The sequence below is a fragment of the Nipponia nippon genome, unplaced genomic scaffold (assembly GCF_047370975.1).
Source record: "Nipponia nippon isolate SJK-2023a ecotype South Korea unplaced genomic scaffold, ASM4737097v1 scaffold_5, whole genome shotgun sequence".
Lineage (NCBI taxonomy): Eukaryota > Metazoa > Chordata > Aves > Pelecaniformes > Threskiornithidae > Nipponia > Nipponia nippon.
In genome coordinates this window covers 27,816,352-27,840,225 of record NW_028262369.1, presented here as the reverse complement: position 1 = coordinate 27,840,225, position 23,874 = coordinate 27,816,352, and the positions used below count along the sequence as shown (strand labels likewise).

The window sequence follows — 23,874 nt, the reverse complement described above, 5'->3', positions numbered from 1 at the left end:
ACTCAAACATACCCAGGAGCAGATATTACACTACTTTTCATTTCCAGTGTCGTAACAGGAGCCTAAATATTTTTATGATTTTTCCCCCCCCCAGATGCGTCATTTGTATGATGGACTTTGTTTACGGGGACCCTATCCGATTTCTGCCGTGCATGCACATTTACCACCTGGACTGTATAGATGACTGGTTGATGAGATCCTTTACCTGTCCATCCTGCATGGAGCCAGTGGATGCAGCACTGCTTTCATCGTATGAGACTAACTGAGCCAGGGTTTCTCCACTGAACCTTCAAGGAGACCATCCACTTTAATGGGTTTGATCCTTTTGTTATTCAGCCCAAAGAGCCAGGAATTAGGAATTAAGATCATGCACAAAGTATACATTTCCTAATAAATAAATAAATAAAAATATTCCTGAATGGCTGCAAATAATGGGAAAAACATAGTATTTTAGAGACTATAGAAAAGTAGGTTGTTATTTTTAATGTAAAGCCTTGACCCACCATTGTCTTTTAATGTTTGTTCTTACACCCATATATAGGAATTGTGTAAAGTGTTACAGCAACTGTAAATGTTTAAACTGCGTGTATCCAATTTTATTAGCAGCAAGATAAGAGTATTTTTTTCCTAAATAAAGTAACCAGTTTTGTTCCGATTCTTTTCACAAGTCCTGGCATTTGGGTCAAGGCTTTATTGAAATCTACATTTTATAACACTGGCACAAAGAAATAGTTTTAAGCTTGTTTGCACAGTTCTCTTTTTCTTTTTTTTTTTTTCTCTTCTCTCCATTGGAGACGGAATTCATTGCCTTAGGTCTTTTTAATAGTGTATTGTTATTGTTGGGCTGGCTCTATGCTTGAAAACCAGTTTATTTATAACCTGTTAAAAGTGCTATATTTTGTTTGCAGTTAGGAATATGCAGACTTCAAAGTGATCTCCTAGCTTGTAAGCAAACCGAGATGCATTATCCCTTTTCTACAAGTGATGCGGAATATGAAGATGTGAAACAAGTCCTACAGTGAAATTATGGTTTCATGTTTTATAGCTTGCTTTGGTTTTGATGAAACAAGAGTCCTTAAACTTCAATACGCCGCCTTTAACTTGATCAGGTTAAAAGCGGGCCAGATGGACAATAAAGTTAAGCTACCATGACGGGGAAAAAAAAATTTGGAACTAATGTAGTGTTAGCGTTGATCACTTATTCTACTTTTTTTTCTCCCTAAAAATGGTTGTCTTGGATCATAGCAAATGGATACTGCATCTCTTGTTCTTGTAGTTCTTAGGTTATCAGAAGTTAAGAATAAACATACTGTATCTCAGTCTCCTGTATTAAATGTATCTGTTAAGCCCTGCTGGCTGACACATCAGTCCACCAAACAGGTATGAAATCAGATATGAGAAAAATATATTTTGTTCTGCACCTAAATGCAAAGTTTATATAAACACAGACTGTCATACTAGCAGTTGGGGGGCGGGGGGGGAAGTACTGCTATAGCCAGAATGACACAATTAGCTCATTTCTGTAGCGAACGGTATGTGCTTGTTAAGAGATGATCTAGCAAAGATTGTAGCTGTAAAGACCTTTTCTCCACTTAGCATGTTTTTTTTTTCTTTTTCTTCCTTCCTCCCCCCCTTCCTTAATGTACCCTACTGTGACTTGTATACATTCAGCGCAATGCTGATACATTGGCAAGTCCTGGTCTTGGAAAATGAGATGCAATCTCAAGTTAACCACAACAAATCAGGGAACGTTCTTGATTGTTTTTCATCTATAGTTTCAGTACTTGATACAACAAGTTGTGTTTAAAGACTCAAGTACTTTGAAGACTTAGTGTATTTACAATATAAAAGAATTGTGCATGTTACGGATAACTTTTTGAAGGGTTGGTCAGCAAAGTGTAGAATCAACGTGTTGATTTATTTATTATTCCTGCAGCTGACAGCAACCTCCTTTCTTGGAGAAGAACTCCAAGTAGTCTACAGACTGAAAGCAGTCTACAGTGCTAGAGTCACTCAAATTGCTACACGTTTATCTGGACGCAATTTTTTTGCTGAATTCATACATACCTAATTACACGGATCAAAATCTGGGAAGAGAGACCTGAAGTTGTGCAATATCATTGTTCCTTTTCATCATTCCATGTGTGTTCCTTTGTGTCCTCCTTTTTGTCTGCTTCTTTTGGGGTGTTGCTTTTTGTTTTGGGGGTTTGGTTTCTCCTTTTTTTTTTTTTTTTTTTTGGTAAAACAGTGTCCACATAAAGTATTCATTTCTTTATCTTGTAAAAACTGGCAAATGAACAATTTGAAAAAACAGCATTGTCATGTTGGTATTAGTCTTTATTTATTACAAGACTTGATTAAGAAAGATTTAAAAGAAATATGAAGTGACCAGTTACTGAGCTGAATGCTTTTCTAGGCACTTTGTATAGTTGAACTTTTAACACTGATATACATACTTACCGGGCTAAGGGAAAAAATTACTTTTATTAAAATACTTGTTAAATAGCAAAAAGGTGTGAAGGGCTAAAACTAGAGTTGATTACACAGAGACATTCCAAAAAGTTCAAATTTTAGCTTAAAGACAAATGTGTAAATATAACAAATAAATCAAATGATTTTTCAAGTTTCTAGGTGCAATGCTGTTCTGGATGATTTTTAATTCAAAAAAAGTAATTGATCCGGATTTAACACAAAATAATATGTAACCTGAATTTTAGCTACCGTTGTGAAAACAGATCTGTGTCTTAATTCCACCATCTGTAAGGTGAAGATAATATTTGCCTCCTGTCTCAGGGGTGTCTAATAAATTACTTACACTTCAAACATATTAGACAGTCCATTTACAGCACAGCTGTTTCCTAACCAGAGTCCACTGCAGCTCAGTGAGTGGAAAGGGTTGGCTCTTGTTCATCTGGACCTGTTCAGCCATAGCCCTTCTTATGCCAGGGCTGTATGTTTCCAGGTGGACAGGCCCATGGTAAAATGTCTGCAAAGCAATTGGAAGAAAAAAAATACTCTTACAGCTACTGTGTGTAAGTAAGGAAGTTTGTAGGTGCATCAAAAGTCATGAAAAAATGTTGCTTTAAAGCATTTTGTAGGGACTCTGCGGTATGATGAAAAGGTTCAGTGCAACAACGCTGTCTGTACTTCAGAACCGTAACTGCAAAACGAGCCTGGCACAGACCCAGAAATAGCTGAGTGGATCATCAGGCTCAAGCCTCTGCAATTCCAGGCAACAACGCCAGAGACACCGACTTCGAAAGTCCACACACCCCCAGTCACTGCCGGACACCACAGCCTCTCACAGCAACCTGCTGTCCCGTTTAGAGACTAAGAGCTGCCACGGAAGTGCCACAGAAACAGAGCAGGTAGGAACCAAGGGCATCGCCAACATCCACCGATGCTTGCCCAGCAAGGAAAGCGTTAGGTTACATTTGCAGATTGTAGTAGGATTTTCTCATACAGCACAAGAAAACAAAATTCCCACAAGTCTGAGGAAAAAGAGATGCAAGGGCAAGTCATGAATACTCAATTTTATAAAGAAAGACCTTCATGCTTAAAAATTTTTCCATGCTACTGGAATTACCACTTTAATCATTTTACGTTTAAAGATGATAATCCTTGTTACTTGTTGCCAGTTCATTATGTAAATCTGGGAGAGAATCATAAAATTTGTACACAAACAAACAAACAAAAAGCCCACAGAATTTCTTTGTGAGGAGCTAGTGGTGTAGAAGAGCTTTAACCACATAAGATTTTAAAGGTTCCTACTGTCTTGCAGCTTCCCAGGGCTGAAAGCAGTCGGGTGGTTGGAAGGCTGACGGTCCTCTCCTCGCAGTGGTAGAAGCGTACGTTTCTAGGCTGAGGGATTACCTGAACTTACTTCAGTTGCCACAGTTTCAAGACTTCGACATTTCCTGTCCTTGGGCAATCGTCGTAAAGATGAAAATCCTTCTGAGTCAGACTGTCAGTTAAATAAATAACAAGATGGCTGAAACCAAACATACAAGGCCTCTCATCAGTTAAATTCTGGATTAAAATGGATTTAGAAACGAAGTGGATGCTAGCTGATCACAAATACAGTTTATTACAGACATCACATTTTTATTAAAAAAATACATACTAGTTGATAACCTATAAAAAACATGAATAAAATCTGTTCAGAAGAACACTTCTTGATTTAATACCCAGAATAAAAATTAGCTTCAAGGATTAACTTTTCCTTTTAGATAGCATTGAACTTTGAAGAATATAATTTATGCTAACCATCCTTTGTAGATTATCTTGCATTTAAACCTGTTCTGGGATAAGAGTTACGGGCTTTGGAATTCTTGGTTTGAAATGCAAAGTTAATGCCTTTTGATAAAAAGAACAGTCCAAACACTCTGCAAAAGCATCTTTTTGATTTAAGCAGAAGAAGTAACTGTATTTGCATGCTAGCAACTGATTTATTACAATATCCACTCTGCACAGACACTTAGCTAAGCAAAAGCTGCAGAGAGGAATCTATACAATGAAAAAAAAAAAATTGTGCAATGCCTGTACGTGTTTCTAGCAGCACAAAGGTATGTACTTACTCAGCAAGAGGGGGCGAGCCGTACTGCAAACAAAAAAGCCCCCAAACCTTCTGTATCCTCTCAGTTGGAAAACAAGTACAAATAAACTCATAAGCCTATTCTTTGCAGCACCAACCCCTAGAAAATATCTGCCTTTAGTTTAAATAAGGCATTTCAACAACTCTGCACACAACAGTAAACGTTCAGTTCACTGCACATATTACGTGCACCGTGGCTCTCTGCACCAAGGGTTTTCCTGGACACGACAGGCCCTGCTCTGGCTCACTGGAGGCACTTTTGCCAGCGTTCTCGCTGCAGACAGACAGACACGCTTCCACCTTTTTAGCATCTTTTTTTTCCTACCCTTCTGCCACATTAGTGGTAGCTGCCTGTCTAATCAAGAGTGCACACTGGGTAAGCAGATTGAGGGAGACAGACAAGGCAGAAATTCAAGGGGAAAAAGATTAATCTTGCTAGGTTGCCCATTTGTTTTGGGATTTCTCCTTGTAGGCGGCTGTATACTGCGCACTTGGCTTCCTACATGATCCCACAGCAAACCGTTAGTAAAGGCCCTTAACCTCTGCGCGTTTTCCTCAGCCATCATCTGAAAAGGCGTCAAAGATTTTGCTTCATATCTTTAGCTTTTTTTTTTTTTTTTTAAGTGCTGAATTCAATAGTTCAAACAGTTCTGACAACTTTTCAAAAAGCTTTGGCTACAGAGCCTGCTGCTGGTGCGTGTGAATATACATACATATACTTTTTGTGTCTATCTACAAATACTTTTTGATATATGTATGTGTGTGTGTGTGTCACAGATCCTGCACTTCAATAGGGAGTAGCAAAGGCAGCACCCATGAGCTTCCTGCTGTTCCTTATGAATACCAAGAATTATTCGCATCAGCGATGAGCCCAGCATCATGGAACGGAAACCTGACCCAAGACCCAGGTATCCACGAGCTGGAAGAATGAAGGCCAAAGCAAATACCAAAACGGTAACTGGCCCAACTGGTTGCTTCTAAAAAAACTTTGCAGCTGCCCAACAGAGGCTGTGTAACCTTGGTAGTGATGACAGCAGTACTGGGTACTGTACCCAGATCAGGATGACATTGAATACGATCCATATATTCTGTCTTCTTGAGTTAAACAACATTGCTTCTCCTCTCTAGAATGATTTACTGAACTCTGCTGACCATTGGAGATAAAGTTCCTATTTTGCATCTTCAGATAGAGTCAACACAGGCAATCTGCAGACATCTTTACCAAAACATCAGGAAAAGCACCACTTTAACAAATGAAACACCAGCCCACCCTAGAACTGAACCTATGGCACTACTAACACCAAGCATGGCCCCTGTGGCTCCAGCACTGCAGCCAAACAGCCTGTATGGCTCCAGTGCTAAGGAAGTAGCTCCTTACCTCCACACCTTGCGTGCTGCAGGATAAAAGGAACAGTGAGAGATGAAAAGTGTCCAGAATATTGCAGCTTCTACTTATCTGCTCTTTCTCACCACGTTGCTACCTTGCTTTTCAGCCACAGACCTAAAGCTGTTGTGACAGTACTCGACTAACACGAGATAAACACTTTTTTTTTTCTCATTTTCTTTTTCTTTTTTGAATTGAAGCAGACCATAAAGAGAGCATGCAGGGCTGTGTGTGACTGCTCTGGTTTGTATTCTTTCTGTAAAATAGTCAAGGAGATACAAAGCAAGTAGAATTGAACACAATACATAATTCTAAATAATTTTGCCTATGTTTAGCCAGATTGCCATTTTGCCTATGTTTAGCCAGAAATAAAAGTAAGTAGGTCCAGAGATTTAAAATACCCAGAAAATACTGGTACACAGCCTAGTCCTACCAAAACATTGTTGAATTTAGAGCAAACACAATGCAGAATTTTACTACAGTGCAATGCAGATATTTATTAGCTCTGTCGCTGCTCATAAATCTTGGAGACAGGCATTGACTGGGCATGTTTTCAAAAGAAAGTATTTGTATTTATTTTTTTTTTTTTAAACACCTGAAGCAAACCTAGATAGCATCTTTAAAAATATTTTATGATGACAAATCGTTCAATTAAAATACTTGCCAATACACGCTTTACTTATGATCTATCACAAAAAGCTGTTTGCAGAACATAATGAGAAAAGAAGCAAGTTCATTTCTAGTCTGTTCAGGCTTTCCAATCTTGCTCATCAGTGACGTTTCCAACCATTAACCATTTTCCTGTACAGCAGTAAACAACATGACTCACCTCTTTATCTTCTCCTCTTCCTCCCAGAGGCGGAACTGTGTGGAACGCATTGTTTTGGTCATTTCATATACATTGGCTTTGCTGCTATGTTTTTATGCTTTAGAAGGCAAAGAAATGCACCCCGCAGGTGGAACTGGACGCTGAGAGTGTTGTATTTAAACCCTTGGGAGTGCCTTTCGCATTCTGGGACTGACCTCTAGGAAAGCCTTGTTTCACACAGAGGAGCATTACTTGATGCGTCTGTTGGGCCAGAGGCATGCAAGCTGTCAAAGCCATCATCCCATGATCTTGTAGGAGTCTTGGACCCAGGCGAACTAAAAATAGTAAGGCACTCAATATAGAATTTAATGCCGAAAACTGTGTGAAATGGGAGGAAATATTTGATACGATCCTGTTCTATGCTGCTATATTTTATAAAAGGCAAAGTTTCCTACAGAAAGTTTTGAATGCTGTATCACTGCAGTGTGAACAACCTGAGGCTAGGCACTGTCAGAATGCGACAGTCTTTAAACTAACCATCCATGACAAAATACGTTAATTGTAGGTCATAATAGAACTGTGTATCAGTAATAAATCAAAGCATATTTCTATGCTACTGGTTTAGTTGAGCAATCATAAGTGCGTGTTTGCAAATAATAGTAGTTGTATCATGTTTGTGACTTCATCAAAATCTCTTCTGATCATGAAGAAAACCTGTGACCAGGTTCAGCTTCAGTCCACTCTTCTTCATCCAACAGGTTACCTCATCTAGCGTTATTTATAGGAGCTAGGTGTTGATGTAGTTACACCTCGTCAGACCTCAGTATAAGCAGCTGGCTCTTCAGCCCATATCCTCCCTTCAGTTTAATGGGAGACCATACATACCTGGATTCCACATATCAGATCTAATGATAAAAGCGAGGCTCATTTTAACTGCTTTGCCCTTCCTGACCACTACCACTTTCAGATGGCACAGCGATATCACGTGGGGTACCATGGCAATTGCTGCAGACATGCGGGAAACTGAACTTCTACCCCTCCTCAGCTATCGGCAGGAAACGACTTATCAATGCTACTAAAAAAAAATACATTAAAAAAGAAACACTGTTTCTAAGTTTTCTGATAAAGGTCCTACCAAGTGCAGAAAGCTATTTTCTGCTATACGAGTTAGTAGTTTGCCTTTGGTTAACTTCTTTGCCTTTGCTGAGGACTGAGAAGAGTTGATACCAGCACTGTTTGGCTGAAGCCCAGTATGCAGAGTGGGTTTCTGCAGCACTGGTCAGACAATGCAATGTTTGAAAGCAGAAGGCAGTGCTGCTGCTGCAAATGAGGGGTTGACTATATCCATGTGAAGCAGTACTTACGTTTCCTGAATCTTAGGCCATGCTGAAAATCCTTGATTTGTGATTCCATTAGAGTATCTGCTATTTTCTGGTAGGTGAATATACTGAACGCTGAAGCTGTTTGTGAACTTACACCAGTGGTGCTTTCCCTAATTCATTGTACTTGGGACTCCAGACTGATGAAGCAATTTACCATTCTGGAGAGCTGCTTCAGGCAGAATGCAGCAGCTTCAGGAGAAGCAATGGAAAAACAATCCCAGCACAGACCTTCCAAGCCCAGAATGACACCACTGAGGTTTTGATCTCTAGCCACAGAAGAGAATCAAAATGAAGTACATTGATGAACGACGAGTAACGGTGGGCAATTCAAAATGTGACACATCGAAAAACGTATGCAGCGACAACGTACCAGACCTTCCATTCATCCTTTAGCGAGCAAGGTGTTACCCTTCTTTAGTGAGTTCAGAATATTACAGTCCATAAATCTTTGTTGTAGCATCAGGAAGGTGAATATTTCCTGTTGTTTGGGAGCTAAAAAGTCAGAGTGAAAGCACAGATGACTTGATCGCGGCTAACTACAAAGTCCTCAGCTGAAGCTGGAGATCAGGTCCATGATATGACTGCTGTTTGTGCTCAACGAAAGAGGACTATGAAAATCTCAGGTTTTTCATCACTGCGAAGAATCAGGGAAGTTGACTGCATATTGCACAATATGTCCTCTGTGCAATGTATCTAAGATCAGGCGAAACTTGGTTGTGGGTGAAATTTCAGAGTGTTTCAGTGGCCTTAGAGATGAATCTACAGGCAGAAGGATTGTTCACTTTCTGCAAAGTACAATTTATGCTGATTTTCATGGCATTGCTTTCTTAAAAGATGCTAAGACTGCCAAAATATTTGAAAAGGACACAACTGGAAGAAGAGGCGTTATATGCATGAAATAGAACAAGAATCTTTTTTATTCTATACAAAGAATGACTGAATTTTTACACTTAAGTTTTGATGTGCAATACGTAAATAGCGTAACTGTTTATACTGAATTTTATCTGAATTGAGAAATTTATCTGAACTGAATTTATCTGAGAAAGTCACTTTAAAAAAATGCATTCTTCACCTATGATTTTAACTTGGGAAGACTTTTATAAAGGGTGTCTATTTTTAAGACAATGCAAGTTCTCCATGTTGAGGAACAGGTGGTTCTGTCTCCTTGCATATTAATTTGCAATTATAAAACAATGTCATTTCCTTAGAGGAGGTAAAAGCAGAGCTATAAACTGTCAATTTTCTCTTCTGCTGGGAGCAATCACTTTAGAAAGAATATTCACTGTGAGGTACATAGATATGAATCTTCCTGACAAACATCTCCATTGGAGAAAAAGGGCTGTCCGAAGACATCCCATCTCCACATATCAGAATGGGTCACGGGGAAGAAGCTCTTTCAAAAGGGAGGTAGAAGTGTGCCCCAAAAAACCACAGGCATACAACATGGAGCTAGCCTGGAGAACGGTAAATACGAGTCAAATACGTGTTATATCTGACTTCACCAGTTTTGGAGAAAAGCAGCAATTCTATGGCAGACAGCATTGGAAAGCAGAGCTAGCTCTTTGCTCGATTCTCAAAGCCCCTTACACAGAAATTCCCCCAAAAGATCAATAAAGAGCAAAAAGATAAAGGGCTCTCCTTTGTGAAAAGCAGAGCACTGTGCCAAGACAGCCTGCTCCAACCCCAGCTTCTTCATACAGGAAACATGGCCATACGATCTCTTTAAACACGGACATCTCAAGTTAGGCAAACCTAAGAACAACTGTTTTAAGAAGGAATTGACTGTCACAGTAACTTTGTATTGCTGTGCAGCCAGAGCAATATTGCTGTTTCTTAAGTGACCTTCAAGGATTTGTGCTTTAAATATGACATAAACTTCCAATTATGTTTGTTCTGATGAAAAAAACTGTTTCCTAAGGACCTCCCATTTTTAAACTTGTCAAAGAAGAAGTGATGCAGTTTTATACTGTCATCAGCCTGACCCCACCAAATCCTTGGTAAATCATTCAGCTGCTATGAGCTGCAGACTTGACATGAAAACCTGATCAAAGAAAAAGTCAAGATACTTGCATAAGGGAGACCATTTCTTTCCCCATCGAGTTTCTTATAGAAGCAAAAATATGACAAGTAAAAGCTGGAAAAGAGAAGCTTTTTATGCACAATTGGAAATGCCCAGAATTCAGAGCTCCTCCCTGCTGTGTTTCTTGTGCACTGAGATTTTCTCAACACCATTTCAGCTAAGTAGGTACTTGGAAAAAATGACGCTTCCTTCTCAACTTCTAGCAGTATGAATTCAAACAAACATTTATAGCTGAGATTAAATCCGTGAATCTTTAAAGTTTTGATGTTTCGTTTTTTCAATTGTTCCCCTTTATGTTGTAGCTTGCTTAGTAAATGTTGCCAGTGCAAGAAAAAAGGCACACATGATTGAAAAATGAACTACACAGATGTAAGTATTCAGAAAGCCACTGTTGGAAAACCAATATTTTTCAGGGTTATGGTTGGTTTGAGAGGTATTTTGCCATGTTATTACACTAGATTAATGTCTTATGCATCACCTTTAAAATTGTAAATGATTTGGTTTCTCACTGACTTGAAAGAGAAGGAAAAATAATTCTGAAGTGTCAGTAATTTTCTGCACCAAAGTTTGCAACAAACAGGACATCAAAGAAGAAAAAGTTACGACACTGCCGAGGCTCCAGAGTGCATTCCATTTTCTGGGGCGGATTTGGCCTGGTGCAGGGCAGCTTGAATTCTGAAATGTGTTCTTGTTTCCATGGAGTAATTCTTGTAGTTTTGTCTGAAACAAAAGCAGATCCAGTCTGATGAATATATATATTTTAAACATTTTCAACTTGTCTTTATATCATCATTCTAAGCAAAACAACTGTAGACAGCAAAAAAGCCTTTCTTCACAAGCTCCTTTGTTGCCTACTCTAAAATACAAGGCATGTGCTCTTAGCCAAACAATGCAGCTCTTTGTTCTTTATTTGTAGTTCCACTGTCTGGCAATTACCAGAAAAATATAGCTTAATAAGTAATTGAATCTGTTCCACTCAATCAAAATATTGAGTTCACATTAAATATCTGTAACAGCTACTTAGTTTACATTCAGAAATTAGATTCTTCCCCCCCCCCTCAAAGTATAACTGACAAATTTGAATACAAACATTGTCATGATTTTTGTTCTCATTTTAATAAGATGGCCTCATCTTAATTCAGCAAACACATTTCAAGGAAGTAGAGAAAAGACAAAAAAGGAAAGGAAAGGAAAAGGAAAAGGAAAAAGGAAAAGGAAAAAAGGAAAAGGAAAAAAGGAAAAGGAAAAAAGGAAAAGGAAAAAAGGAAAAGGAAAAAAGGAAAAGGAAAAAAGGAAAAGGAAAAAAGGAAAAGGAAAAAAGGAAAAGGAAAAAAGGAAAAGGAAAAAAGGAAAAGGAAAAAAGGAAAAGGAAAAAAGGAAAAGGAAAAAGGAAAAGGAAAAAAGGAAAAGGAAAAAGGAAAAGGAAAAAGGAAAAGGAAAAAAGGAAAAGGAAAAAAGGAAAAGGAAAAAAGGAAAAGGAAAAAAGGAAAAGGAAAGAAAAAGGAAGAGAGAGAAGCTGTCCTGAACCAGAAGAGGGAAACACCCCATCTGCACCCTGTGGTTGTCAACGATGCGTACTGTGTGTAGGAAATAAGGCCAGACAATTTGCTGCCCTAGAACCTTGGAAAGAGAAAGTGGGCACACACGAGACTCCGTATCAGCTTTTGAGGAGCAATTCCCCAGCCCAGGGAAAGGCTGGCAGGACTTCCCCCCCAAATATCTAGTGGCTGACTCAGCAGTGTCATCTGCCTATAGGCTCCAGTAGCTATGCCATGCTCTAAAGAGATACAGAAACATTAAAAGAATCTGTATTTTCATGGAAAAGCTTATATAAAAAAAGAAATTTTGCTCCTAGGACCACACAGAAAGTGCAGATCCTACTTAACAGGAATTAACATGTCAGCTCTTGCAGGATGGATACAGAATCCAGATACCAAAGAGGATTAGACCATGCTAATTTTCTTTTAGAAGATATTTGTCATCTTTACAGAAACATAACATTAAATATTAAACAGTCTGTATACCTTAAAAGCATTTCAGTTCAAAATTCATAATTCAAATCAAGCATGGAAGCATGGTATCTGTCACTATGGCAGTGGCAGTCTCTTGTGGAAACAAGGAATTCCACACCCATCCTACACCAGCTTATAATTTTATGTATGCAACACCCAAGAGGCTGAATGAGAAAAGGAGGTGCCTGGGTTGTGCTGTATGCTGATCTGAAACTCTTTGGAGTTTTTTCTTTAAATTAAGTAGATTTTGTCATGCAGATACTGTATTTCTCATCAGTAGGTTGATATTCTTGCTTGTAGCTTTCGGTAATACAAATAGAAATATTTCCATGCATGACCAAGCCAAAACTGTTTATCATCTCATTCCACTCTTTCTCCCAGAGTCGAAACATTCAAGCCAGCAGCAGTATGTGGATTTAGGTCAAGCAAATCAAACGTCATGCACAAGCCGAGTGCTCGTCTGCACTCCGGCCAGTTGTAAATATAATTCTGCAGCCCTGGACCCCACCAGGGACAACGCGTTCTCCCTCTAGTGGCTGCAAAGACATTCAGCACTTGTAGCTGAAAGCTTATAAAACCGGTGCATTTTAATGCAGTGTAACAGCTACAGGTGGAAATGTAAGGACTGCACTTTTTTTAATGACTGACTGAAACAAGGAGGGGGTTTGTGGTGGGTGGGTTTTTTTGCGTTACAGTTTCCATGAGTTCTTTGAGCATAGCAAGTCTGAGTATTAGTTTTCCATACAATGGCTAACAACAAATTTTTAAAAGCTGCTGTCTGCTGGTGCTCTTTAAGCCAAACACCTTCCCTCGAGGGGGCCTGCGACCTGAGCCACACAGAGCCATCAGGGGAAAGGCGCAATGGCTGAGCAGCAAGCAACAGAAGTACCAGATGGAACGAGCAGCTCTGCATCATTAGTTTTTAGATCTCTTCTTAAGAGAGATTTGAGCAAAGGAAATGAGGACAGGAGAGTCGAGCTTTAAGGAATGTGAAACCAACTGAAACTGTCCATTGCGTTTTGCTAATGCAATTTTTGCTCTTCTTAATATCTTCCAAGAGTCTACAGAGAACCATTACAGGCTCACGAGCGTAGGAGATTAAGAATTGCAATATTTTAATTTTTGTGTTGACAGGCTTTTGGCATACTCTTCGGTAGGCTGATTCACCACTCTGTCTTGCATAGTAGACTGACTTGGACAAAAGCTCAACACAAAACCTCTATCTGACCTCTTTGAAACTTGGGGCCAGACATCAGCTTTGTAGCTGCTAACACCTGCGGCAGTGACTGGCGTGACTCTGCACTTGGAAAGATGCAGACATCTGGACTCATTCAGGATCCAGGCAGAGAGGTGAACTACCCTGCTGCAGGATGCTTCAAGAGGGCGAGGGTTGTTTGGTTTGGATTCCCTCTCCATCCCTCACCCTCACTCCCCCCCCAAGAAATTTTGGCTCTGCAGAGAAGTAAAGGCTCGGACAGAGGCAAAACCCGTATTTTGTTAATTTTATAATAAACAACATAGATGATCAAGTCCGACTATTCCTGATAAATCTACTTTGCTAGAAAAATCAATCGCACAAAATAGTAAAAGCAGGTGTTTCAGTTGCCTTTCAGATGCTTATGAAACAATACAAAGATACTACATGCAACCTGAAGCGTTACCTTAAATGTATTTCATCAAGGAAAGAAAACAGCACTGCTACCCATCAGTTTGAGTGATGCTATTTTAGCCATAACGTAGAGTTTGATTTAATTTAATACATCTTTTATGAATAAGTAGATAGACTACACAGATTATTACATTTTGTTACACATGGATTATTTCTTATGGAAGCCTTTGGCATTCATATTAACATCTTATCAGAATGGATGGGAAAGTCACAGACTGAACGATCAGATGTCTACCATTAGAAAGGTCCAAACCAAAACTAGTGCATGCGTGCTTCCATTGAATAAATGTAACAATGAGTTTCCATAGTATTAATGAAATGTTTCTGCTTCTGGCTAACCAGTAAAACACCATATTGACCCATCAGACATCAGCACAGGCTTTTCACTTGCTTACTTTGCTCTTTCCAGTAGTTTTATTGCTTCTTGTCTTCTATCCTGGTCTAGATACAGTATCGCCAGCTCCAGCAAGGCATTTGGAATTAGATAATGGTCATATTTTATCTTCTTCTCACTGCATTGGAAAAGAAATAGCCTCAAGATCTTGAAATGATGTATTGTTTTCTTCATTTAACAGCTCCAAACACAAATAAAGAGGAGATTAGCTAAGATCAGAAGGAGCAATCAATCTCTATTACGACACTTGTCATGTTCTCTACCTAAAGCTACGTTCCAGGTTATTAAATGTGTACTTGGTATAACCATCCTACACAGTATGTTATTTCTCAGGATTACAAAATATTGCCTTTATTATCAGTGAATTATTAGAAAAGATGACAATATTATGAACTCTATCCATGTGAATTGACAAAAAGGGATGCCATTCACTGCATGATGTATAGAAGTTCCAAGTACAATCGTGATGCCATCTGTCTCTGCAGACTGCCTTTGGCTTTTTGGGTACAGCTTCTTCATGACTGGTAAGACAAAGCAGGGGAAAAAAGGGGAAGTGGTATCTCAAAAATTTTATGCATGTATAGTCCCCAAAAAAGAAGAAAATATCTCAGTAAAAAGTGCAGATTTGCAATTGTTCTTCCATACATGGCTAACAACACTAGCAATTAAAATTGCAATTCCTTGATATCAAAGCAACTGAAATAAATACTAAAGATTCTGCAATCCCCTCCCTTCTATTCATATCATGGTTACATCTCCTCTTACTTGAAATGAATAGTTACTGAGAAATTCAAGAGCTCTCCTATATGCCAGGTATGAAAACTTACTTTAAATAGATGTAATTGAAATGGTCTTCTGCTTCTAAGATCTTGCCCAAATGCTTGAGGCATAAACCCTTTAACAGTTTTATCACGCACTGGTCATCTGCTAGCAATTCTGTAGCTGCAGGATGAAGTAAATGGCACATTTTAGAAAACTCTAGAGCAGCACAGACTTTCCTACCCGTAGGAAAACTTTTACACAGGTAGGTGTGAGCACAATCCATTTACTGGAACACAGGACAGAAGGAACTAACTGGTCAATGTAGTGATTTAATGCAGAGACACACATGCATCAACCTTTTCATAAATCAATCAAACTTTGCCTAAAATTGTTGGTTTGTTCTTTCTCTCCCTACTCCCATTGAAAGGCTAGTCCACAATCTTATTCTGACACCTAAAAACTAATTTAAAGTGTCCACTTTGGAAATACTGAGGTCCAATTAATAATCTCTTAACCTTATGCCTTTATTGCCCTTTAGTACGTATAGCTCTTCTCCTTCCTTGACTTCTAGTCACATGGTCTATTCATAGGCAAGTGTTTTATCAATTCTCCACCTTTGTTTGGCTAAACAAAAATATGCCAAACTTTTCTACCTGGACCTCACATCCCCTCTTCTTCTTATCCTACCTTCTTTTCACCTCTTCTGAGTTTATACTTCCAACTATGAGTGCCCAGAGTCTTACCAGCCTCACCAGTGCCTAGTTCAAAGTCATTACTAACAACAACCTTTCACCACCAGGAAATTTTTGCATGATACATTTCAAAGAAAACATCTGGTTTTTTCATAGCCATTCCATATAGGCAGCTTAGTCTTAAAGTCCACAAGCAAAATCTACTGCTTGCTTGCTGATTTCCAATTCATAAAATACCAGCCAATACGAATTTCTGCAAAATGTGTGATGCCGGGCATCTTATGCTATTGAATGTCACCCTGTTTCCACTACTCCAATCCATACCTGGTTCTTCCTCTACCATTCCAGCTGATAAAATGCTGACACATACTGCATGAAACAGCTGCTTCCCTTTGGACTATGCAGTTGGAGGCCTTGATCCTACAACTGGAGTCACTTCTATTGCTAAGTCCCACAGAGGCACCTACATACATATGTCACCAACACAAATCCCAGGGAGGATGCCCAAAGACTATGCAGCAAATTAACTTAGAAGGAAAAGGGAAGAGGGCAAAAGTTGACATGCTAAGTATGTGCACAGTGAGATGACTCAGGGACACAGAAGAGGTAATTCATAAGAATAACTAAAAAAAGGCAGATCAGTTGTCTTTTCTGGACATCTGTCCCACGAACGTGTTCACATGTATGTATTTTCTCTACTTATAACATATCCTACAAACTGCCCTGGATTGTATAAGCAAACATTTAGGGACCTATCCTAGACACAATTGTGCATATCAGATTTGCATTTCTAGACACTGCTTCCACTAACAGTCTTCCTTTTACATCTTATATGGTATAACACTGCTAGGAGGACATTCTCAGATTCATAATTTTATAGTGTTAGATGCTTGCATTATGAATCTAACAGTGAGATAGAGAAAATACAATAGTTTAGCTTCAAACACAGCCAGGAAAGCTCAAGAAAAGCATGACGCCTGGAAACAGCAAGTCACTATTTGGAACAGGTAATACTTTAAACTGTTGGCATATTTAAAATATATCCCACTTTTTGATTACATGTCCTTATAGTGTTTTATAAACATGAATCAGCTTCTACAAGTCCCTGCAAAAAGCCAGCCTTATCCACAATTTACCATCTACAAAAAAAATGGAATAGAGAAATAAATAATTTATTCAAAATAATGTAGCAAAATGGGTTACAAAGAAAGTGAAAGGGTCAAAAGCCTTCTTCTAAGATGTCACCTTCACTGGAAATATTTTTCTGTTCTCTTTCACAATTAATTGAAAAGGAGATAGTTTTAGCCAGTCTTTCAGGTAACTCTTTCAAATCTTGTGTAAGAATGTGCACAGGAAGACCAAGGTCCTAGAAAAGACTGCAGTGCAGTGATTTAGCCCATATTCCTTTGTCAACAGGGGCTTGATCCTTTTGTGGGAAGGTAGTATATAATAATAAGATAAAATATTTAGTAAGGGAAAACTTTGTGAGAAAAGCTGTGCAGACTGGTTGTGCTCCCATAGGAGTTGGGAAAGATTGGCAAGAAATGAACATCAATTGAACTTTCTCATGGATGCCTAATTAGCAGACTGACAGAAGATGTGGTAGCAGAGCCTGTTCCAGTTCAATACTGTCTTCTATCTTACGCTCATTCATAGTGCAAAGGAAACCCATCCCTCATGTCCCAGCTTTCTATAGCATACTGTCGACACACCAATACCATTCAGCCCAAGGACACATTATAAATTGACAGCACTTTTAAACAGAAGACTGACTTGTCTCCTTCTGTTTATCCTTCAAAACTGAAATACAGTATCTGAGGATAACAAAGTTTCATGATCCAAGTAATCAAGTCAATACATATGCTGATTTTGATCTCGCAAAATAAACATCCCTTTAACACGTCAAACTATTCCTAATACACATCTGTGGATGTAAAACCACTTGCTACTATTGTAAGTTATTGCTACATTAAAAAGGAAAATTATTCCTATCTGCATAAACAGTTTATGGTTTCATTATCTATGTTCCTCCTATGATCAGATTAACTTTACTAATGAGTGTCTCTCTTTATTCACAGATAATATCTTCAGCTATTGCACTGTAAAATACCTGCTTAAACCATATCACTGATTACCTGAACTTCTTGCCAATGCTTCTTCTGCTTCAATTAAAGTCTCTAACATGCCTTCTGTTAAGTTGGGACATTTTCCAATTACAGCATAGCCATTCCAGATATACATCATTTCCTAGGGTCAGAGAGAAACGACAGCACCATTAATTACAGTACTGGATACATGCTGTTATCAAATACTTCAGTTTATCTCTGTGTGATGAAAAAGTTACAGATTCCTTAAATAAAAAGTCAGTTTGTCAAAACATATTTTCATTGCAACTGAAAACTTGTTACACTGGTTTTCAGTACAAATTAGCCCCGGAAGACAACTAAAGAGCCATTTACTACACACAATGCAAGGACGATTGCTTGAACAGAATGCAAACACAATCTCACTTATAGATGAAGGCAAGTACCAACAAAACAGACAGACTGAAAACATTCATGGCACATGGCTAACTGTCCCTTGATTCAGGTCTCCTCTTGTTTTTCAGTTCTATCTTAGCCAGGGCAGTAATAACTATAAATAACTGCAATGTATTGCTTCCATAGAAAAAATATGAAGTCTCAGGAAAACAAAACCAAACACAAAGAAAATGAAAAACCCTAACCTTTAAGCCAAGCTTCAAACAAACCAACAGAATTTTAAAGCCAAACTGTAAACCCCTTAAATTCCTCAGGTTTGTTTGATGTTCCCATAGAAAGTAACTTCTTTCTTATTCAACTGTTCTTAGAGTAAATTTTATTAACACCTATTGGTTTCATTCGTATTTCTTATTGGGGTTCTCTCTTAGAGTAGATCACCAGACCAAATGTGCCCATTGCCACTAGCAAACACAAAGTTAAAGACAAAAATATTATACAGACTTATGCCTGGTCCTCATGACAAGTTATTATATTTATTTATATAACCTAGTCTGTACTTGATAATTTAAAGCTTTTCAATAAAATTTCTGTATAGAATAACTCAGTTCTGGAACTATAGTACAAAAAGCTGTCAGGCTAGAATAGATGAAACAGTATGTTAACCCCAGTCACTGTTGCTTTCACCATCTGGCCTCTATTGATTGGAAAACCTGTGCTGAACTTACTGTACCTAGTGCAGATTTGTTAACATGGTTTTGACACAGAAATACTCAGACTACATTTATTCTAGGCTAAATCTCTGAGCTAAGACTTGCTTGAGGACTTGCTCCTCTCAGCAAGTCCCTTCACAGTGAAAAGAAAAATCCTAGAGATGAGATCCTGCACCCAATTCCACATCCTCAGAGTGCTTTTAACTGTTCAGCTGCGGCATCTGCTGCCTCAGAAATGCAACTGCAGCAGAAACACGGGACGCAGTGCCTGGCCACGCCAAGGAGAGCTCTTAGTACAGAAATCTGTTCTGCTAAAATCCCATTAGAATAGCCCAGCCAAACCCCAGGTGCCTACATTTCTTACTCTCTACAATCTCTGAAACCTGAAAGGCAAATCAAAGTAACCTAATTATTTCTCTCATTTCAGTCTCATGACTTAGTGGAAAGTGGCCCCTAGTGAATACCCACGCTATGCTGTAACAACTATATTTCTTCAAGAAGCACTGTGTCACATACCCAGCTGGTGGGCTGAGAAATGACTACTCACTGGTGTCTCCAAGAGGCTCTCCTTGTTCAGGCATTTTCTTAAAGAGTATTTACTAATCATCCATCTGTTTCTCAAACACAACAGCTCAAAACACTGCAAATGTTAACACCACTGCACTTGGCAAACCTGTGGAGTCAAAATCTTTTTCTGTTCTTTTACATGTTCTTTGCAGACAGATTTTTGTAAGTGCAAGGCACTGGGTGCCTTATGCAGCTGTTCTCATTTGGCCACAGGGAACTGGCCAGCATTACAGGCAAAAAAAAAAAATTAAAAGAAAAAAAAAAAATCAACAGTATGCAATGGTTTTCTGGAGTGGCTAAAGGATTTGGCTGTTTCATCCTGGCACCTGTGAGTTGCTCTGGAGAGCACCAAATTGCACACATTCAAAGGCACAACAAATAGATGTTTACATGCAGTCCCTGCTTCTTGCATTGTTTCCTTCATTTTTTTTCTCCCGTAACTTGTACCTTAAAGTCTTCTTTTAGTAGTCTCAGTAAATGACACATGACAGAAGAGACTTAGGGCAAAGTTCCTCAAAAGGGAATCAAAGGAAAGCTGTTAGGAGCATGCTAGTCTATAGCTGGAATAATGAGTTACACATGCAACACATTTACGTGTCACAAACAACTGGCTTAGTTCCCTGTGGCTGGTGCATGCCCCAGTTTTACAGCATTCCTCGCATTCATTTGGCTTTGCTTTGGGAACATTCCAGTCTCCTGCAGAGGTTTTACCTTAGAAACATGGAAAGATACTATTCTAATTATCTTGGTTTTATTTCCATAAATGAAAAAATGGTAATAAGGGTGTGTGTGTGTGTGTTCCTAACTTACCAAAGCTGGAACAGGCAAAGGAATGGGGTTTGAAGAAAGATATCGTCGAGCTTTCCGAATTGCAAACTTTTCTGTAGGCAGTGATTTCCCTGCAATTTTCAGTTTCAAACTGGGAACAATCCTGAAAGTTTAAAGGAAAACAAGGAAATTTTCCTCTGTGAACCTCTGGGAAAAAAAACATTCAAACTTAAAAAAAAAAAACAAACCAAAAAATCAAACTGAAGAGAACTTAAAAAAGCTGTTATGCACTGAGCTACTGCTACCTCTAGGGAAGCTGAGCAATACATATTCAGAAAAGCTGTCTTTATGCAGGGCATGTATCTCTCTAGGCTCCCTCTTTAATCAAGCAGGAGGAAGAGGGACTCTTCCCCACCCAAAGAATAAATTAGATGATGCACCTAACTTATAAAGGGCCCATCTCTCTTCAGAGACTAAGAAAGAAGCAAGCTAGCTTTTGTCAGTGTTCCTCCCATTCTCCCAAAGACCAAATTGTTTCTCTTTGTAATGGATCCCAAATCCAGTGAAATCTCCTTGTAATGACTATATAAGATATAGAAGGCCTGAAAAGTATCGATATATTGCAAGCACATAAAAAAGTGATATTTAGATTTTACAGAAAAATTGTAAAAACCAAAGTAATCAGTTTTCTTTGTCCCAGCAAAGTTTAGGCATTTTTGAGCTTAAACATTACAATTAGGTTTATTCACTGTGTTAATAATGCATATATTCACTTGCACATTTAACTATTTCATATTCCTCTCAAAGCGCAAGAATCAAGTTGTACTGATGCTGTCTCCACTAAGGAAGCACACATGTTGTAGCATAATCCATTGAAGGCTTTCAGATCTTACATGCCATTTTGATTAAAGAAAAAAACTGAAAAAGAATGTGAATATTACATGCAACAGCAGCAGCCACTGTATGGCTGACAGACCTAATATCCTGTCTCTAAAGTATTTCCAGGCCAGTAGAAATCTGCTGTCTGAACTCAGGATCTGCTTTAGTCTAAGGGAATGTTTCATTCTGCAATTTCTTACCAATCCAATGCTACTTGCACAGATCCTCTGAGCTGCACAATGAATAGCTTTGCCTCTCTTCCCCCAACACTGTGCCTTGAAAAGATAGGAAACGCTTGTAACTGGGAGTTTGCAAATTTTACCTAAATAATTCAACTTCGCTGTCTCCAAAAGGACTGCAGTCATCTGGTCCAAACATACTGAGATAAGCAGCTTTCATGTAAATATACGTAGCCTGCAAATGCAATCAAGAATATCTGTACAGAAAAATGAATTTACAGCATCACCATTATTGACATAAAGCACAAAACAGCAACAAAGAGGAAGAAGTTGCTGCTTTTGCTCACAAACAGATGTAATCTTACAAAATTTTAAGCAGGAGGTATTTTAGAAAGTGGAGTACAGAAATTTTTTTTATCATGTATGTCTTTGTTTACTTTGCATCAGCTTATAGTTTATGTCCCTGTTCCAAGAACAAATGTCATGTTTGTGTAAAGTGAATTTTTATTACTCTCAGGAATACAGCTAGGAAACTCATGAAAAGGTCATGCTCAGAGAAAAAAAAAAAACCTACTATATTGTCTATGTGTCCAATCACAACTTGGTAGCATATCTCAAATATTAGGTTCTAGAGAACATGACACAGTTTTTGAAGGGTTTCATGATTTCAAATTATGAAAAGTACTGATTTCATAGGGATTCCTGAGCAATCATACATTCAGCAACCAAGGAAAGAAAAGCAGCAGAGGATGTTTCAACTCTTGCAACAGTAGAGAATAGTAGCTGGTGAGTTCTTGAGTACTGCTTTAAGGAGTCTACGGTAACCATAAGTTTCAGGAGTTTTCTAGAATATCTTAAGCTGTGATTATTTATTTACACCGTAATCTAACAGTGCATATACGTGAACATCTTTCATTTAGCTTATGTACTTACTAGTTTGTTACCATCACGTTGCACTGTAGATTACATACTAATAGGAAGCATCTTCTCTGCTTCTCTAAGGCCCCTGCAATATAGCATCAAACTCTACACACAGTTTAAATGGATACACGTTAATATTAATCCTACAGCATTTCAGGATATTAAAGCTTTTAGCCAGCTGGTGCACCCCTGGCTGTGGGAGTTCTGTGGAAGCTGTTCAGACTAATGCACCTGGCTGAATGCGTCGCTGGAATCCCCAGGGGCACAAGGGGTCCATACTGCAGTTTCCACCCGAGTGGGAGCACCGAGACAGTTGCTCTCACCTGGCTGCTTAGACCTTATCTTGGTTTTGGTTCCACTTGGCCAATACATGCAATGTGTAGTAGAAAAAAGACAGATACCCTCCCCACACACATAGTCCGATCACATTAAGAAGAAACAAACCTCCAATCAACTACACACTCCCGCTCCAGCCAGACCTAATCCCTTCTGACAGATTTCCCTGGGGCTCAGGGGAAGATGAAAGGAGAAAAGCTACCAGGGTTCTGGACGGAAGAGCTTCTCCCTTTCAGACGCACAGGGCAAGGAGCCTTTTGTAATTATATTTATTATCCTGGAGGCACCATCATGGCTAGCCTCACTCATCACCAAAAGAGCTTATATCCATAATGTAATGAAAGAAATGGCAACTTGCGCCATCAATTGCAATGTGTTGATGACACAACCAGTCAATGCACAGCAGAACATCTTTAACAAGCTGTTCTTCATCTACAAGTCAGGCCCAAAACATTCCTGTTTGTCCACAATCTGTTCAGATTTGAATGTTTGCAATTCCCATTGTTCTGTAAGAGCCACAGCAGACCAGGTTTTGTTTTACAATCTTCATCTTCAAAGCTACAAAAGCTTCAAAGCTTCAAAAAGTCAACTCAATCTGATTGAAAGTTAATAGATACTACAGGGCCTTCTGCCCTTCTCTTCCGATTAACTTACCTTTGACCAAGTGTTTTCTTTGCTTAGCAGGTCTGCATAGAAGAAAGCCATCTTCCACTGGCGCTTGTAGGTGAAGCACCACATGAGCTCCCAGTAACACATGTGATGAAACTGCTTCCAGTATTGCTGAGCCTCGCAACATTCTTCATACCTATTAACTGCCTGAACACAGAGATTTCCAAATACTGCCTTAATCACATGTAAATGCACACACAGCAGTGCTGTAACAGACACTGGGGCTCCATGAGCTGCCGGCATGGCTCCTGCAACTTCCAAATTATTAACAGCCCAGTATTCCCCAAAATCACGTCTTGTTGGCTGCACACATGAGATCCTTGGCTCCACAGTCACCCTAGTGTTAGCAAGTCTACCCCTGCCACAGAGCTCCCCATTCTTGGAAGTTATACTAAGTCCTAAGCATAGGCAAAATGAATGTTTGTGTCTAGGGAAATTAGGAAACTAAAGTCAAAGGACAGATGCTCAGCTGACATTTATTGTTGCAGCTCCAAAGATTTCAAGGGAGCTACCACACTGCACACCAGCTGATACTCTGTCTCAAGAGTATTTTGGACACGCATTCTTCACCTCCCTAATTCTTTCAAG

The 23,874-nt window shown here is 39.0% G+C and overlaps 2 protein-coding genes across 8 annotated transcripts in view; one reads left to right on the top strand and one right to left on the bottom strand.

Moving 5' to 3' along the window:
- The window catches only part of RNF11 (ring finger protein 11), a 31,764-nt gene extending 30,445 nt beyond the window's left edge, over nt 1-1,319 (top strand). The window contains exon 3 of the mRNA XM_087730744.1: nt 95-1,319. Coding sequence (XP_087586870.1) covers nt 95-266 — 172 coding nt within the window. The 3' untranslated portion in view covers nt 267-1,319. The remainder of the gene's footprint in view (nt 1-94) is intronic.
- Nucleotides 753-23,874, bottom strand: part of TTC39A (tetratricopeptide repeat domain 39A) — a 58,803-nt gene continuing 35,681 nt past the window's right edge. Inside the window, exons 12-20 of one of the 7 annotated variants that reach the window (XM_087730741.1) lie at nt 23,272-23,433; nt 21,504-21,595; nt 20,345-20,465; nt 17,913-18,024; nt 15,151-15,265; nt 14,325-14,441; nt 5,973-10,968; nt 3,874-4,694; nt 753-2,986 (exon numbers count right to left, since the gene is read on the bottom strand). In XM_087730741.1, coding sequence (XP_087586867.1) covers nt 10,848-10,968; nt 14,325-14,441; nt 15,151-15,265; nt 17,913-18,024; nt 20,345-20,465; nt 21,504-21,595; nt 23,272-23,433 — 840 coding nt within the window. In that variant the 3' untranslated portion in view covers nt 753-2,986; nt 3,874-4,694; nt 5,973-10,847. Of the gene's footprint in view, nt 2,987-3,783; nt 4,695-5,972; nt 10,969-14,324; nt 14,442-15,150; nt 15,266-17,912; nt 18,025-20,344; nt 20,466-21,503; nt 21,596-23,271; nt 23,434-23,874 lie in introns of those variants that run through there. The other 6 variants (XM_087730739.1, XM_087730737.1, XM_087730736.1 and 3 more) reach the window with 6 other exon arrangements.